This window comes from Pseudochaenichthys georgianus, chromosome 17 (assembly GCF_902827115.2).
Source record: "Pseudochaenichthys georgianus chromosome 17, fPseGeo1.2, whole genome shotgun sequence".
Classification (NCBI taxonomy): domain Eukaryota; kingdom Metazoa; phylum Chordata; class Actinopteri; order Perciformes; family Channichthyidae; genus Pseudochaenichthys; species Pseudochaenichthys georgianus.
The window spans coordinates 14,051,289-14,068,083 of NC_047519.1; the positions used below are offsets into that span (position 1 = coordinate 14,051,289).

A 16,795-nucleotide genomic window follows, 5' to 3' on the forward strand; every position below is an offset into this window, starting at 1 on the left:
ACGTACTCCTCATCTTCACTAGCTCTGCGTGGAGTGGGTGGGAGGGGTTCTCTAGGATGCTGTCGAGCTTCCTCATTTCATTTCATTTTTCATTTCAAACCTTTATTTATACAGATAAAATCCCATTGAGATCATTGATCTCTTTTCCAAGGGAGACCTGCTCAAGTAGTTCCACATGAAACATAAAAACATAAATAGAACAACAAAAGGACATCATACAGCATCATTTACAAAATTATCCACATAAACAGGTACCAATAGCTTCCGATTGAGTAGCATCCAACCGAGCTTTAAAAACATTTAGTGGCACCAGATTGTTCAGTTTCCATTTAATTTGCAGACTATTCCAAGACAGAGGAGCTGCGCATCTAAAAGCTGTCTTCCCTAAGACAGTCCTAGCAGTTGGCACATTTAATAAAACCACAGCATTCGATCTCAGGCAGTAGCCACTTACAATTCTCCGTGAGATCAGGGAGCAGATATAAGATGGAAGTTTCCCTAACATGGCTTTGTATATTAAAATGTACCAGTGACTGAACCTCCGTACAGTTAGTGAAAGCAAACCAGCCCTTGCATACAGGGTACAGTGATGGGTTAATGCTTTACAGTTTGTCACAAATCTCAGTGCGCTGTGATACGCAGCATCTAACTTGACCAGGCAATTGGCAGATGCATTCATATAGACCAGATCACCATAGTCCAGCACAGGTAAAAATGTCAGTGACTAGCCTTTTCCTGGCCTCAAGCGAGAAACAGGACTTGTTTCTGAAAAAGAACCCTAGCCTAACCCTCAGTTTTTTTAGCAGGTTATTGACATGAACTTTAAAATCATCAAGCCAGATACCAAGGTATTTGTAACAGGCAACAACTTCAAGTTTTGTTCCTTGCGTAGTTACAATATCTAAAACAGGCTCTGGTGTCTTTTTAGCTTTTGAAAAGAGCATTACCTTGGTTTTATCCACATTTAAAAGAAGCTTTAATTCAGAGAACTGAGTCTGAATAGTGTTAAAAACAGCCTGTAATTTAACACCAGCCTCTTTAATGGAGGGACCTGCACAATACATCACAGTATCATCCACATACAAATGTAAAGTAGCTTCATCCACATTATCACCTACGCTGTTAATATATATGGAGAATAAAAGTGGTCCTAAAACAGAACCTTGTGGTACACCATTAGAAATGTTTAACCACTCAGAAGACAGTCCATCAAAATGAACACATTGGGACCTTTCAGAGAGGTAGTTCACAAACCACCCCACTGCAAGGCTGGATATGCCAATACTGAGTAGCCTCTGCTTTAAAATGCGATGATCAACGGTGTCAAACGCTTTGGAAAGGTCAATAAACAGAGCTGCACAACTCTGCTTATTATTTAAAATACTAGTAATGTCATCCCTTTCAGTAAAGGCAAGACATAAGCAGACTTCCATACTTTTGGAATTGTATTTGTGCTGAGGGAGAGGTTAAAAAGAGAAGTAAGAGGTGGAGCAATAAAATCTGCAGCTATCTTTAAAAAGAAAGGTTCTAAGTTGTCCGGGCCAGCCGGTTTCCTAGGATCTAGCTTAGATAAGGCTTCATGAACAACATTGACAGTAAAATGAGTAAAACTGAAAGGGTTTTCCAGACCACGTTGTTCAGAGTCACAGACTGTAGTGTTCACAGAAGCAGAGTTAGTCACAGAATCAAACATAGAACCGCAGGACACAAAATGCTCATTAAAGCAATTTAGCATAGTGGCCCTGTCCGATATAGAGCCAGATGCTGTGGTAAGGCAGATGCTGTGGTTCCTCCTCGTCCTCCCCTCTGCCACCTCCTCCAGATTGTCCAGTTGTACTCCCACTACAGAGCTAGCCTTCCTCACGAGCTTGTTCAGCCTGCCAGTGTCCCTAGTGTTTGTGTTACCACCCCAGCACACCACGGCAAAGAAGAGCCCACTGGCCACCACAGACTGGTAGAACAGCTATCATCCAGTGATCTTCTCTTCTTTTGTTCAGACTGAAGGCTTCTGGGATCACCTGTAAGTCCAGCATTGGCTCCACCCCTTCCTGTAGTCACCCAGTAAAAGACATGGGGAAGCTCAGCGAGGTGCATCCTGGGAACTATGGATTTTACGGTGTGTATTTATGTAGTTGAGTCGGTGTACCAGTTTGTTTATGCTGTTTTCTGATTGAAGTTAGTGTATCTAGAAAAATGATGATGTTTTTTTTCTCATTTTTCTGTATTGTAGACGTGCAGCAGTCTGTGATTGGCTCGTGTACTCTGGAGGAAGTGGCTGTGAAGGTTCTGACGAGAGTCATCGCACACTGTCCTCACAGGAACCAACTCCTGATCGACTGTGGATGGTGCGGACTCAGGTACCTTTATCAATATTGTTTTCCATTTTTAGATGACCTTAACTTTGAAGATGTCAAACTGCACACATAAGTTGCTCGGAAAAGGATGAATAAATATATATATTTTAAGTATTTCCCCTAAATTGTATGGAAGAGCATTATGGCTATTACATAATGCAATACTCTCTTCGGATCTTGAGAATAAAGGTGAAATATTGAGAATAATTGTTGAACTTTTTTGTATATGTCAATCTAGTAGTGTCGCTTGTACTTTTTTTGTTAAGCTCAACGCTTTAAGCAGATACATTTGCCATATTTATATCTCACTACTACATTACTGTTGTTTTTATTTCATCGTTGTGGGTATCTATTGTTTTCATATATTCTTTAAACACTTTTTTGCTTGTTGCTCTCAGTCTAGACGGAGCTGGAAAACTTCCCACTGGATATGCTGTGATTGAAGGACACCCAGACCTCAAGTGAAGCTACCTACTCTTTTCTGTAGTCTTAATACTAATTTCGAAGGATGCCACAAAATGACCATGTATTTGTCAATAGCACACATTGTGTTAACCTTGTGTAGTGCAAACAAGTTTTTGTTTTTCTCACATGTGAAAAACAGAGAAAAGTCTAGATGAATTGAAAAAGAAATGGGTCTGTGTTTAATAGCAGCAAAACTATATTAAAACATTTGTTTCAATTCAATCTTTAGCAGCGAAAATGTATCTGTTTATAGTGAGCAGTGTGCTGCACACACTAAACTTTATATTTAACTGCACAATATGTGTGAAAGTTGGTAAATGGATGTTTTGATATAGTTTGTCTGTTGTAAAGTGCTACCCCCATATTTTAAATGAATCACGATTTTTCTCAGTTCTTCGTAATTCTTCAATGTAAGATGTGATGAGTTATTCATATAAAATGTTATATCTCCTCCAGGTTGTTGTCTATGACCCAGGAGCACGGTCATGTGGAGCCCATCTCAGGGCCGCTGGACTATAGTAAATTCCCCCTGGGCTCTCTGCTCACACTGATCCCCTACCATGTCAGTACACTTCAATGAGTGAAGAGTTGAATGCCTTATCCGTTTTTGGCTCGCTCGTGTTGACCCTGTCTCTGTTTGTTTTCACAGTCGTGTGCAACTGCAGTGATGCATCCTGTGCACCATGTGCACTCTGAGGGCCGTCTGCAGGGCAAGTGGATCCCGACACGCGGGTGGTGAACAGATAGCTAACTTGTCAATCATGTCATTTGTAATTAATCCCAGAATATAAGTGTAGAGATTTTCCAAAACCACTGATTTAATAACACTTTGCGTACTATGTAGACCTCCCTAATGTTTTGCATGTGAAGCAATTTGATGAAAAATAAACACATGTATATGCTTTTAAATGTTTAAATGAATAAAAGCTGTAGCACTATGTTGTCTCCTAATCATTCTATCAATGCAGTGTTTATAAATGAGTCATTATCATAGACTGTATATGTGAACATACTAAGACTTGGGCTTTCACTGATGCTACAGTAAGCCTATACGTGATAGCTTGATTTGTATATCCAATATGTGTAGCCTAGATGTGTCATGTATTTTTTTCATACTCATTGAGTTTTTTACACCATTTTTTGTTTGTAATCGATATCTAGTTATCTAACTGGGGATACTAATACATACATTTTTATGGTATTCTTTTATGAAAAAGTGTGCACTGTTTCTCTTGATTGATTTTATTTTATTAGCTTTTCTTTTTAATGACTGATTTTAAATGCCATTTTCTTAATGTCTTTCATTTTTCGTTTTTCTTTTAATGTTTCTTTTATTATCTTTTACTGTTTTTAAATGCCTTTGTCTGAATGTCTTTCATTTTTGTAAAGCACCTTGAATTGCCTGGTGCTGAAAGGGGCTATATAAATAAACTTGCCTTGCCTTGATTACTGATGGTGTTTTTTTCCAGACTACGTAATTTACTTTTGGTTTCAACTTCTAATTATTTTGTAATTATAATTATTATTTTGTAAGTAACATGTAACCAGTAACATGTTTGAATAGTTTCTTGAATAATATCTCAAATATGTCTAAAAATTATAATAGGAAATCAATATAAAAAAAACAATATGTATTATAACAGTGGTTAACTGCCGCCTTATTATTTTGTATCATTATTCACTAGTTGTGTTTGCTATTTTTGTTGAAAATAATCATTAAACCATAGGTCGTCTCAGCAGCAAGGAGCTTGCGAACCACTGTACGAAGTGCATCTTGGGAAATGTGGTTTTTAGTAAAGCTTACATTTTGATTGGCCACCATATAACCTTTGACTTGTCACGTGGTTAAAAAACTTCAGGAGGATGGCGCGGAAAGTTGTCACACTGCACTGTGTAGCTCTCAGTTTATATTAGTTTTGTTTACATTTTCCTTGGGCGACAGTGACTCTTTTCTGGTAAGTTATCATAGTTTGAATATATTTATTCTGTACGTGTTCCGTTTTTCTTCTCGACATTCATGTAAATCCACAGCGAGACTAATTTAACGTAACTTACACCACACTGTACTGTCTGTATTCAGTTTGAATGTATAGTTTGTGTGAACTGTAACTTAGTTAGCTTTTAGCTAGCTCCTGTCAAACTCTATACTGTATTTCTCTTTAGCCATGAGTGTGTTGGAGGTGAAGTTCATTGGTGATGGAGATGCTCTGGAGCACATCGTGGACAAACAGGAGGGTATGTACAACACTTAACCTCTATCCTGCTTAGATGTGTTGTGTTATGAGCATCATATATACACAGTCTTTGGTAATGAGCAGATGGCTAACTCCTCTGTTTTACTCTCCGTGTGTGCGTGTAACTACAGATGTCCCGAGCAGCAGTGGGGCTGTCCAGAAGATGGTCTCGTTTAAGAGCCAAGCTGGACGTCGGCCCAAAGAGGATGCACAACATGATGGGGATGAAAATGTATTCCTTGATGAGCAACATTATATAGAAGCTCTAGGAACAGAAAATGCAGAAGGTACTGTGTAATTATTGAATACATATTAGGGGTAGTAAACCTTGCTACTAGTCTACTTGTCAGGTTCCCCCCCCCCCAGCTCTCGATGTGTTTGATAGGGTATTTTTTATAAAGCTTGCTGTTAAATAATTCAAATCAATACCCTTCTTTCTCTTCAAAATATTTGTATTAGTTTTCTTGTTCAACAGGGAATTCCCACAGATGGTCTGAAACAGTATCACAATGCAGTGAGTTGTGCAAACATGTAGCATTACATAAAAAAAGTAAAGACATTTTATAGAAATAAAAACACCACCAGCAGCAAAGACTTGTGAACAAATAATTATGCCGGAGATAAATCAATAGCCTTCTAACACTAAGAATACACTAAGTTGCCAGTTTTTTAAGTCATTATTAGGTTATAAGGTGTTTGTTTTTGTTGAAACTGTTTTGAAGAGTGTGTGTTACTGTTGTTATCTTCTATTGTGTAACACTTAAATGCTTCTCGAAGCATTTTTTATTCACATTTATAACAAATGTACACACAGTATATTATTCCACTAAATATATTTTCAAAACTACAATGGCATGATATGAAAATGTAATGTTTGGATTATTGTGGATGAAATAGGACAAAAATACTATTTACAATAACACGATAATCATCTTAAAATATACTGAAATATATTATTATTTCCCAGTTTTGATTTGAACAGGCTTTATTTTTCACTTCTCCGCCATTATGGTCGTTATAATGGAAATTCGCTCTGATCAACTTATTATGAGCGTTTTTTATCGCCATCTAATATAAAATTCTATAACGTCCGATCACTTTTCACAACTGATCCACGCTGGAATTGACTAGCTCCAGCTCTACTGGTACAGCGTGAACTAGCACAAGTCCATTGAGTTTGTTGCTGTCAATTATTATTTGATCGGACACATCTCAGTTCCATCCTTTTCCTTGCTTTCACAGAAGATGATGAGGGAGTGCACAGAGTGGCTGGATCGTCCATTTTCTCCTTTCAGAAATCCAGGCGTGGACACAGCATGGCCCTGACTGGTGAGAGCCTCAGTCCTCTTCCGTCATAACACACACACTCTCTTTATTGCATGACACCAGCTGCCTGTATCATGTGATTATTCCTTTAGATTCCAGGATGTAACATACTTTGTGTTTTTGTAAATAGCAAGTGAGTTGGCCAGGACTCCCGGAAAAAGTGTGTCCTTCGGCTCAGCCCCCGACATTGAGCCCTCGACTCCTACCAGGAAAGGCCGCAGTGAGTTCAGCACACTTCACTATTTTAATGTGTCCATTCTTTGCTCTGACTATTAATATTCAGCTAAGTCCACTTTCCCTCTCTCTAACTAGACAACAAAGGTGAAAGCAGGACGCCACAGAAGGTGAGACTAGAAGGGATTTTTAGCTGAATAAGGTATGTCCACTTAAAGGACTCGGCTGATATTGTGTATGAATACATTTTTGGAAAGACCCCTTGGAGAGATAACATGTTTTTCTTTCGATTTCCTTTGATCAGGTCTGTTTTGGTATTCTGTCAAAACCAAGTCTTGCCCTGAGAAGACTGGTTCTGAAATCTCACGAGGCATCAACCTTGAGAAAATTGGCAAAATATTCAGCCAGGACATTAAAAAAGACTTTTTAGATAACACTGAGCTACGCTTTCTGTACTCCATACAACAAACTCTGACTACACCGGCACTCCTCTGTCCGCTGACGTTTCCAATGTTGTTTTACGCAGACAACACTATAACAAACAGTTGGGATCAAGTGAAAGTAAAACAAACATTTTGTTACTCTCTAGGATGTTTTCCATAATTTTTCAGATTATGTATTTCAAATGAATTATCAATTTGGACCTTTCAGTGGCACAAATAAGTACTTTTAGTGGACAACAGGTTGAATAATATCAAAGTTACCTGTTATCTTCTTATATACACATCACATCCAGCATCATTGTTTTCGTGAGCAGATGTGATTAGGTGAAATTGCTGCAGTGTCAGATGTGTTCTCATTATTTCCTGTTCTGTTTCTATCAGAGCAAAACGGTTCAGTTTGTCTCCACAACCCCCCACAGGCTCAGGAAGAGAATCACCAGTGAGTGTAACATTCATAAATTCTCTTACTGCTCCGATATTTAAAGTTGGAGTACAGCTAAGCTCTTTGATGCTTTCAGCTCCAAGCGTGCAAGACAGCGATAGCGAGCTGTCGCCCTCTGACTCTGGGGAGGACGACAATGAAGACGGGCTGGAGGAAGAAAAGAAAGAGGACAAGGAGAACTTAAAGACTCCAAAAAAAGGATCATCTGCAGCTCTCTACAAGACCCCCGCCAAGAAGAGCAAGTCCGAAGCCCTCAACCAGCCCAGTATGGTGGAGGAGTATTTCGAAGCCCATGGCAACTCTAAGGTGTTGACGTCAGACCGGACCCTGGAGCGGCTACACACCCCCAAACTGGACAGGGTCAGTGACAAACAGCCTGTACTTCCATGTATTCAACAAGCTGCTGTGTTTCCGTGTTTTAAAGCTGCATCCTCCTCTTTGTTTTGTCTACAGGAGATGTTGGGGCAGCTTTTAGGGGAGAAGCCGTCCTGCTGCGCCAAAGAGATCCAGCAGCTCTACAGCAAACACAGAAAGCACTTTAGCAAATGGATGTTACAGTTACAGTTGAGTGTGGTTTCCTTATTCAATGTTTTTTTTTTTTTTTTTTTTATTTGGTACAAGTGGCTGTGTGTTTTGTTTGTGTAGGTTGGGATTCAGTGTGATCGTCTACGGTTTGGGCAGCAAAAAGTCTCTGCTGGAGGACTTCCGTGTGTCTCACTTGGCTCAGGAAATCCACCTCGTGGTCAACGGATTCTTCCCCTCCATTACTCTTAAATCGGTCAGTGTGCACAGGAAAATGCTTTTATTGGCAGTGTATATTTAAGCAATAGCTCGGGCCGAACCACGCCTTAGCTGTGATATAATGAGCATATATCACGGCCTGAAGTGAGCTATTGCTTTTATAAAACGGTTACCAAGTGTGGCAATATGAAAGAAAAATACACACTCTAAATAGTTTTTATTAGTAAATGATGATGATGTTCAAAAATAAAATAGTCCCTCCGTTGCCTTCTGCACAAAACATAGTGCGAGGTGGTTGCTATGCAACAACACTAACAGCTAGCGAACATATGATACATTATTTGGCTATTTATTTACATTAATTTGTATGTTGCCGTTTATTGTGCTGCCACTGAAAACCTGTTCAGCATCAGTAGCATGGCTTACGTGGTTACTTGAATAGGTTGAGGTTGTTCTAGGCTGTTGCTTGGCGTGGCGAGAATATTGCTCCACTTTCTCCGGTCCCCGAGATTCGGCTTCCAGTAGCTCTGGAGAGAGCTTTCGCACCTGTGGCCACTAACGGTCATCATTTCTCTGCTTTCTTTCAAGACCCGCATCAGAAAGCTTTTGTATGGTGGTACTTTTCCAGTTGGTCTACCTGCTCTTCACGTAGCTCTGCATGTTGTCGTTTAGGTTCTTTTTTTTTTTTTACTCCTCCATAGTAAGGCCAGCCCAGAGGTCGAAGTTAACCTTAAATGTTTCCATTTTAAGCTTTGTTAGTTAGTTAGTTTCGTAACGGACGTAATGTAACAGTTGTAACGGTTGTAGCTTTTCTCAGACGCGGAGGGATACAGGACTTGTGAAAAGTAACTACAATTCTACCCGTGATATACGCTCATTATATCATGGCTAAGAACCGACAGATTGCTTGATTTGACTTGTCCGTTTTATAACAACAATTAAACTGCAAAGGAATGTGCATGGATCGGGCTGATAAGGCTGGCAATCTGTAGGTTTCTTATTTCCTATAAGGAAAAAAGCCAGCAATAGATAATTATAAAAACATGTTATTTGCATAGCACTTTTTAAAGGACGTTTTTTAAAACAATGTTTACGTACAATAAAACCATAAAACCCAAAAGTAGCAACATAAAAAGGGTAATGCAGGATGAAAACAGATACGACTAAACATAAAAAACAAAGACGAGGTTGATAACTGATGAAGACTTTTAAGAACTACAGGTGCATAGGTATTGTATCCTACTAGTTTTATTTTTACTCCAATTATTGTCTGAGAAACCAAATACATGTTTTTTCTTCAATGTGCTGAATATTTATTAACGTTTTTCCCCTTCTATACTCATCATAATATGCTTTCATTGCAGATCCTAAATGCTCTGACATGTGAGGCTCTAGAGCACGAGGGAAGTTTCCGGACCCCCTCAGACCAGATCCAGTTCATCGCTCAGACCCTAAAAGACAGTAAGTGTGACTGTCAATTGTTTCCCGTTATAAAGCCAATGTTTAAATGATGTGTTTTACAATGGAAGCATCTACTTACAGGCCCAGACCTCCATCTGTACCTGATAATCCATAACATCGATGGACCAACGCTACGAGGAGAGAAGACCCAGAGTGCACTGGGGCAGCTGGCATCCCTGCCCAACCTGCACTTGGTGGCTTCTTTGGACCACATTAACGCTCCATTGGGTGGGTGTTTTCTAGTGTGTATGTTTATTCTACTCAAGTCAGTATTTGTTGCTGACTTTCTCCTGTTTCCAGTGTGGGACCAGTTTAAGCAGAGCCAGTTCAACTGGCTGTGGTGGGAGTGCGTGTCCTTCCAGCATTACACAGAGGAAACGTCTTATGAAAACTCGCTCCTGGTGCAGCAGACCGGCGCTCTCGCCCTGTCCTCGCTCACACACGTGCTACGCAGCTTGACACCCAATGCAAGGTACCAGCATTGTTTTTTTAGATTCAAAAGTTAAGTCTATGAAGCGATAAATATAGGAAGTGTCAGAAAATTGGGAAACATTTCCATAGTTTCTCAAAGTGGCTTTAAATGTATTTTTCTGTCATTCCAAAACCAGAATATATTCACTTTAACATATCAAGATTGGAAGGAAATCTCCATATTTTTTGCATGAAATTTGTACTTAACTGATAAAGGGGTCCTATTATGCAATTTTTTATTTTGTTTAACCGTAGTGTGTTATATAGGTTTTTGTGCATGTAAATGGTCTGCAAAGGCTAAAATCCAAAGTTTCTCTTCTATTGGCTAGCGCTTCAACACATTGTACATGATAGGCTAAGGGGCGGGACATTTTAAAGAGGTGGACCCATGTCACAGAAGAGGAACAAGATATTATGAAACCTTAACATTAGCATCACAGGGCCCAATATTTAATCAAATATCAATATAAGTCTGGAATAATTAATCGGTTTCTTGATTCGTCTTTACAATTCTATGCTATTTAAACCTTGATATAATTCACTCTTGAATTGCTTTAGTTTTTTATGGCTTTGTTCTCTTTCTTTTCGCAGAGGAATTTTCAAACTGTTGGTGAATTTCCAGCTGGAGAACAAAGACAACCCTTCATACACAGGTGCACACGCAAAGCTTCAACATGATGTAACAACTTCTTCTTAAAATGATTGTGTGTAGATTTAAGATTGTAACGTATTTGTATCGCTGGGTGCAGGATTGTCATTCCAAGATTTCTACCAGCGTTGTCGAGAGTCGTTCTTGGTGAACTCCGACCTCACGCTCAGGACTCAGCTGACCGAGTTCAGAGACCACAAACTCATTCGCACACGCAAGGTAGAGCCCTGTTTAACTTAAGGATTTCCAACCTTTATTGGCTGCCATTGCTTTCGGCAGACTCACTTACAATTGTTCCCATGACTCACCAGGGTGCAGACGGAGTGGAGTACCTGATCGTCGCTGTGGATCCGGGCACTTTGATGGATTTCCTGGAGAACGAAGAGGGGGACTGAAAAGAGAGGACTTGTGTACATCTGCTACTGACTCTACCAGCAAATCAATATTTTGGTTGCTTCCATCACTGATATAAATGCCCACTTGAATACATCTAATATTTGATGTAAAGTTTCACTTGTCAATAATGCCCCCATCGTTGCACTGTGACATTTACACCTTGTGCTTTAATGTATATGTTTTCAGACAGCATCTGTTTAATTAAAACACTTTGTGAGTTATGCAATTTCATCTCTTTAATTACAGAAATAGATTGACATTTTGCAAAACGTACATTCTTTTGTTTGTTCAAGGCAGGTAGGCATGCTGCGTTAAAAAAAACGCAATTCAAGTGGCCCTATTGTTCTCTGTGTGTTGTACAGTGCGTAGATGCGGCGGACAAACAGGTCTCAGTTGGTTTGGTGTCCTATGCTTACTTTTAATACTTATGAATAAAACTTTTGGCCCATAATTGATGGAGAGGATTTCTCATTTCTCCAAATGCCTGCTGCTTCCCCTCGTCTCTCCTCTGCTCGCATCTCCTGTGGGCGGGATTAAGACATGAGGATAGGAGTCGAGGAGGGGAAATTAGAGAAATGAGAAAGCTTTTATATCACGGAAGTAAACAAAGGAGTCCAATGGGGGTGTTTCAGGCAGGGGGGGATGTGTGGGAGAACTTTGCAGACCATTTACAAAATCCCAAAAAGCATAATAGGGCCCCTTTAAGTACTACTCCACATGTGTAAACTGTAACAAAAAGGAAAGAGGTCAGTGAAACATTCCATGCATGCATTTGTAAGGTAAAAGATAAAAATAACGGGGAGGGTGATTTTTATAATCCCTTTTGTCAGTGAGGCTAGAGTTGATGCAAAGAAGGCGAGAGAGTCTTGCAAACGATTCCATGCGATGAAATGTTTCAGTGTTGGATCTCTGCACTTTTCTGTGTCTGCAGTGAATACGTCAGTGTTTCTGAATCCAGCATGTAAGTCTGCAGTCTGTTTGTGGCAGCTGTGTGCACAAAGCGAAGCTCCTCTTCATCCAAATCCTGCAGCAGCAGCAGAACTGCATCGAGAGTGTGTGTCTGAAAAATAAAACTAAAGTTATAAGGGAGATAGTTCGTCGCTTTTTAATTCTAGAAAGCATTGTGCAGGTGAGAAGTTTACCCTTTTCAATGTCAGTTTGTTTTCTCTGGTGGATGGAGAAGACAGGGAGGGGAACTTGTCTCTGGAGAGGAGTTTCATTCCCAGCTCTTCTCTGATTTTGCTGAAAAATATGAGAAATGTGTTTTTCTCTATGTCGACAGCACTTTGACAGATTTATTATTTTATTTCTCTGTGGTATCAATCCAAAAGGCTTACTTGGTCTCCTCCATGTTATAGTTGAGCGGGTCATTCTCTGTCTCTGCCTCTGGATGTCCATTGGTTGAAAGCTGGTTTTGGACACTTCCTGGAGGCGTGTTGACTTCTTCACCCTCCACGAGAGCAAGTGCAATCTCATCCTCTGTCACCACTGCAAACACACACACTGATGATTCATCCAACCCTCACCATGTCCTCTAAAGTCAAACCTTAGCGTTGCAGATTTTGCTCCAGTCAATAGCTCTAATGTTTTTTTTGTTATTGTCGGTGCAAATAATTCGAACACAGGCCCACACACACACACCTTGGTTGTCGAGCTTCTGGAGGCGAGGCAGGCAGCGCAGCACTGTGAGGCGGTACTGGCTGGAGTCAGCTCCACAACAGGGGTTCTCTGCCAACCACAGCACCCTGAGGCGCGTCAGTGGGCGCATATGGGAGAGCTCAGAAAGGGAGGGGATGCTGTTCCTCCTGAGGTAGAGCTCACACAGAGACAGGCAGCCAGCCAGAGGAGAGAGGGACGAGATGCTGTTGACACTACAGAGAGGGAGAAAAAGAGAAGACGTCACAGACAGGATTCACTGATCATCTCAAGATACTGTGCAGATGTAACAAATAATATGGTGTCAGTGACGTGTGTGAATGTGTCAGAAAGAGACACAGCAAAGACTAAAAAGACCAACCTAAGTGTCAGCACCTCAATGTTAGCTATTTGAGAGAAGATGGAAATCTGGGAAGATAGAGCATAAGGGTACACTATTATAGCAATACTTGCATATAACTTTAACTTAACACTTACTTAATAATAAATATACCTAGCAAAGTCATGTAAGCATTAATAGTATTACAATGCTAAACCAGAATATCATATCAACACTCACATCAGTCAGGTTGCATCCCCTGCAAAAACAAAATGCAGTGTGACGTTAATACAAATGCGACGTATACAAAATAAGCTGGACTTGTCGACCATACGCCTCTAACGTTTACCAACAAGCTACAAAAACGACTTACGTTAACTATTATTTTCAAATGACGACACTCACCAGCAGTTCAGTTTCTTCACGCTCTCCAAGTCGGAGGCCTTAGCCTTCGCGAGAACCTGTTTCCGTGTTAGCTTCATAGCATAAGAACTGACTTTGCCTTTAAGAAAGAATATTTTAAATGCACTACATGTTCACAAGAAACAAATGCCGCATTATGACAGGCTAAGTCGACAAACATTTCAATTTAGCAGCAAAGGAGCAAGGATGTTGTTTCACCCCATGAGTGCGCGTGCGCATATCCACCGACGCGTCCATAGTTACAGTCATTTCCGTCATTATATTTCTATAATATTTCTATATATCCGAGCTGGTGGATAAATGTATTATTATTTGTTATTATAAGTATGCAATAATAAAATAACTTATTTGAAAAAAGTCGTAGCCTCTGCATTCTTTGGAAACTCTAAATCCCACAATGCAACGTAACCGAGTGGGTAAATCACGCCTGCGCGGTGAGCAATCCCTCTTTGGACCTACGTCTCCACTGAAACGATGGTGAGCCGAAAATGTCCCCTTGCTAATCCGTGTCAATCTACCAATTCCTGAGCTAATAATGATTTAATCACATATTTGAAGGCTTCACAATGTTCTTGTTTGTTATACCTACCCGTTATTTGTGGCGATTTGGGGATTATTTCTCCAGCAAATACGATGTTTTCATGTTCTAGTGAGACAGAAATGGCTGCCACCATTGCTACTCACTGAGACCATGTACCGGGTGGGCTAGGCATATTAGCATTAATACTATAATTCTTGCTTACGTGGAGGACCCTCAGGTTTAAAATTAAAGCAAACGTAAATGCTTTTTTTCTAGAGGGTTGTAGTCCCCAAACCTGTATACACTGTTGACTTTGTGTAGGTTAGCTCGTTGGATAGCTTGGTTAACGGAAGCTAGGCTAGCTGGTTACACCACTGCTAACACAGCAGCCTGGTTCTACGAGTTTCACAACTTAATGGTGTAAACTCATTTAAAAAAGCTGCAGTGATGTGACATGTGTTCTGTAAACTCAGCTGTAAGAAAATGTAATCATTAGAACTAAACTGGCTTTTTGTATAAGCATAACTAGAATATTGTGCAAAAACTTTGCCCATTTAGTAACAGTTGCTGCCTAAGAGTTGAGTGACAGTATCGGCTAAATATATCAGAGGGGGTTCTGCTTCTACAGCTACATTATTGTTGCATTTTGAACATTGTATGTGTTAATGTTGTTCACAGGCCAAGCGTACCAAGAAGGTGGGGATCGTGGGTAAATATGGCACGCGTTATGGCGCGTCGCTGAGGAAGATGGTTAAGAAAATTGAAATCTCCCAGCACGCAAAATACACCTGCTCTTTCTGTGGCAAGGTAAGGTCAACTATAAAATCCACAAACAGCTCCACCTAACTTGTGATCTTATTCAGGTTCATTTAAAGTGTATATATTAATGTAAAGAAACACTGTTAAAACCTGCAGCATATGTAAAACATTTTTATATTGTGTATTTGTTGACAAGATGCCACTTTTAAATGTATTTCGACAGACCAAGATGAAGAGGAGGGCCGTTGGCATCTGGCACTGTGGGTCCTGCAGGAAGACCGTGGCTGGAGGCGCCTGGACATACAAGTAGGTTTCTTTTTACTATTTCATATTGAGAATTAATGTTTTAGGGCGGCATCTTCGGCTGTTGCTATGCCTGATTCCCCTATCAACAATTCTATTTTAGATGATGTAGTTCTACTTGCTGCAAATATTTGACAGTAAATGAGTAAAACATAGAAGAACTGTATGAAAAGGAAGCAGCCATACAGGTTTCTCCTGGAGCTGAGTGTCACGTAATGTTTGAGTATTGTACAGAGCAAGTTTGTCAAACGTAATGAGATTTACCATACATGTGAAATGGATAACTAAGGAATTGAGTCAGACTTTTCAGACTGAACATTTACAACATGTTTTAAAAATCGCAATGATTTGTATTGTTCCCCTCCTGTTTTTTAAGAAACGTAAATTGTAAGATATTTCAGGGACATTTGACATTTTAAAGAAAAGCTTCCGCTGTTCAAATTTTAAATTGGACGGGGAACTGCCAATCTGTGAACGAGATGTTAATCGATGTGTCAAGGGTGATGGTACATTTCCTAACTTAATTTGGTAGCAGCCTTTCCCAGACCACAATAGGAAAGATTATTGGGTTGCTTTGCCAATTACCATCAAAACCTTAAATCATCATCGTTGCATTGAGCATTGTCGCCGAACCACAAAGCAAGCAATCTTTCAAATGAAGGATCTTTGGGATTGTGGACAGCTACGTGCTGATGTAATGTAAGGGGTTTTCAGGAATGTTTTCCAATATACTGTTAATAAGGTTGTTCTACAGACCCTTAAATAAGGCTACGGGTAGATTTATACGAAGAAAAAAGGGTTGCATTGTTTTTTATATTGCCAAAGGAAAAGTTTTTATATTGAAAAACTAATGAAACAAAGGCAAGATCACCTAATGGAGTTTTTATGTTTAAGTTATTTTAAAAAAGGCCTTCATGAATGCGGCAACAAGTTTTTTCTTTACTTTTTTTTAGAGAGGTAAGCTCTTGTTGAAGCAAGGGACAGCAATTGGATAGACAAGGTTTAAATTGAATTATAATGCATACACAATGAATAAGTATTAATGTTGTTTTTTGTCTTTGCAGCACAACTTCAGCTGTCACAGTCAAGTCTGCGATCAGGAGGCTGAAGGAGTTGAAAGACCAGTAAACCTTGGGACTTTTTCTATTGTTTAACCCACCCTGGACATGGCCACAACATCAAGAAATAAATCTGTCTGGAGCGGAATTATTGTGTCTGGTTTTATAATTTAGCAGTAAAATCAAAACGTGTGTCGAAGTCGCACTAGAGATCAGGGTTCCAACATCAAAAGGTGTTCCAATGGTATAAGAAATGTGTATTTAATAGTGTCTTTCTGGCCTGCGCTCTAATAACCTTTTATACTTAATCTATCGCTCTGCCACATTACCCTTTGCCTGTTTTAATCCACAGCAATTTTAAGGAAATATTGAGTACTGGAATAATTCCTGCTGTGAGTGCTTGAAAAAATTACTTACTGGTACTTTACAGTGATTCCCCACCATAGACTATATATATATATATATATATATATATATATATATATAATTCCTATCGAGGGGTACTTCTGAAGTTGCCAGGGAGTCCGTAGGAAGACTAGCGTAGCTCCACTAACTTGTTTTTAAAAAAATACTGATTTAATTACAAATGTATAGTTGGTAA

General features: G+C 39.7%; 3 protein-coding genes across 3 annotated transcripts; 2 read left to right on the forward strand and 1 right to left on the reverse strand.

The window, feature by feature from the left end:
- The first annotated feature begins 4,674 nt into the window (after positions 1-4,674).
- On the forward strand, positions 4,675-11,607 carry orc2 (origin recognition complex, subunit 2). Its single transcript, XM_034104513.2, has 16 exons — positions 4,675-4,774; positions 4,983-5,054; positions 5,185-5,340; positions 6,296-6,382; positions 6,510-6,599; positions 6,692-6,723; positions 7,378-7,435; positions 7,515-7,798; positions 7,892-8,001; positions 8,084-8,216; positions 9,544-9,640; positions 9,722-9,868; positions 9,941-10,112; positions 10,703-10,764; positions 10,861-10,979; positions 11,072-11,607. Exons 2-16 carry the CDS (start codon positions 4,985-4,987, stop codon positions 11,153-11,155), a joined length of 1,701 nt encoding a protein of 566 aa, XP_033960404.1. The 5' UTR covers positions 4,675-4,774; positions 4,983-4,984; the 3' UTR covers positions 11,156-11,607.
- A 101-nt stretch (positions 11,608-11,708) lies between these two features.
- cfap410 (cilia and flagella associated protein 410) lies at positions 11,709-13,764 on the reverse strand. Its single transcript, XM_034104728.2, has 7 exons — positions 13,537-13,764; positions 13,372-13,390; positions 13,174-13,220; positions 12,798-13,027; positions 12,494-12,644; positions 12,299-12,398; positions 11,709-12,216 (listed from the first exon to the last, which is right to left on the reverse strand). Exons 1-7 carry the CDS (start codon positions 13,611-13,613, stop codon positions 12,052-12,054), a joined length of 789 nt encoding a protein of 262 aa, XP_033960619.1. The 5' UTR covers positions 13,614-13,764; the 3' UTR covers positions 11,709-12,051.
- A 165-nt stretch (positions 13,765-13,929) lies between these two features.
- On the forward strand, positions 13,930-16,342 carry rpl37a (ribosomal protein L37a). The gene is made up of 4 exons (XM_034104579.2): positions 13,930-14,031; positions 14,753-14,881; positions 15,057-15,139; positions 16,201-16,342. Exons 1-4 carry the CDS (start codon positions 14,029-14,031, stop codon positions 16,262-16,264), a joined length of 279 nt encoding a protein of 92 aa, XP_033960470.1. The 5' UTR covers positions 13,930-14,028; the 3' UTR covers positions 16,265-16,342.
- The last annotated feature ends 453 nt before the right edge of the window (positions 16,343-16,795 follow it).

Excerpts from the sequence above, each read along its gene's own strand:
- orc2 (XM_034104513.2), top strand. The coding sequence starts at position 4,985 with ATGAGTGTGTTGGAGGTGAAGTTCATTGGTGATGGAGATGCTCTGGAG. Across the intron at positions 6,724-7,377 it reads AAAGCAGGACGCCACAGAAG|AGCAAAACGGTTCAGTTTGT; the intron begins GTGAGACTAGAA and ends TGTTTCTATCAG. Across the intron at positions 10,980-11,071 it reads AACTCATTCGCACACGCAAG|GGTGCAGACGGAGTGGAGTA; the intron begins GTAGAGCCCTGT and ends ATGACTCACCAG.
- cfap410 (XM_034104728.2), bottom strand. The coding sequence starts at position 13,613 with ATGAAGCTAACACGGAAACAGGTTCTCGCGAAGGCTAAGGCCTCCGAC. Across the intron at positions 13,028-13,173 it reads ATTGAGGTGCTGACACTTAG|TGTCAACAGCATCTCGTCCC; the intron begins GTTGGTCTTTTT and ends CCCTCTCTGTAG. Across the intron at positions 12,399-12,493 it reads TATAACATGGAGGAGACCAA|CAAAATCAGAGAAGAGCTGG; the intron begins GTAAGCCTTTTG and ends CATATTTTTCAG.
- rpl37a (XM_034104579.2), top strand. Across the intron at positions 14,882-15,056 it reads CCTGCTCTTTCTGTGGCAAG|ACCAAGATGAAGAGGAGGGC; the intron begins GTAAGGTCAACT and ends GTATTTCGACAG. Across the intron at positions 15,140-16,200 it reads GGAGGCGCCTGGACATACAA|CACAACTTCAGCTGTCACAG; the intron begins GTAGGTTTCTTT and ends TTGTCTTTGCAG.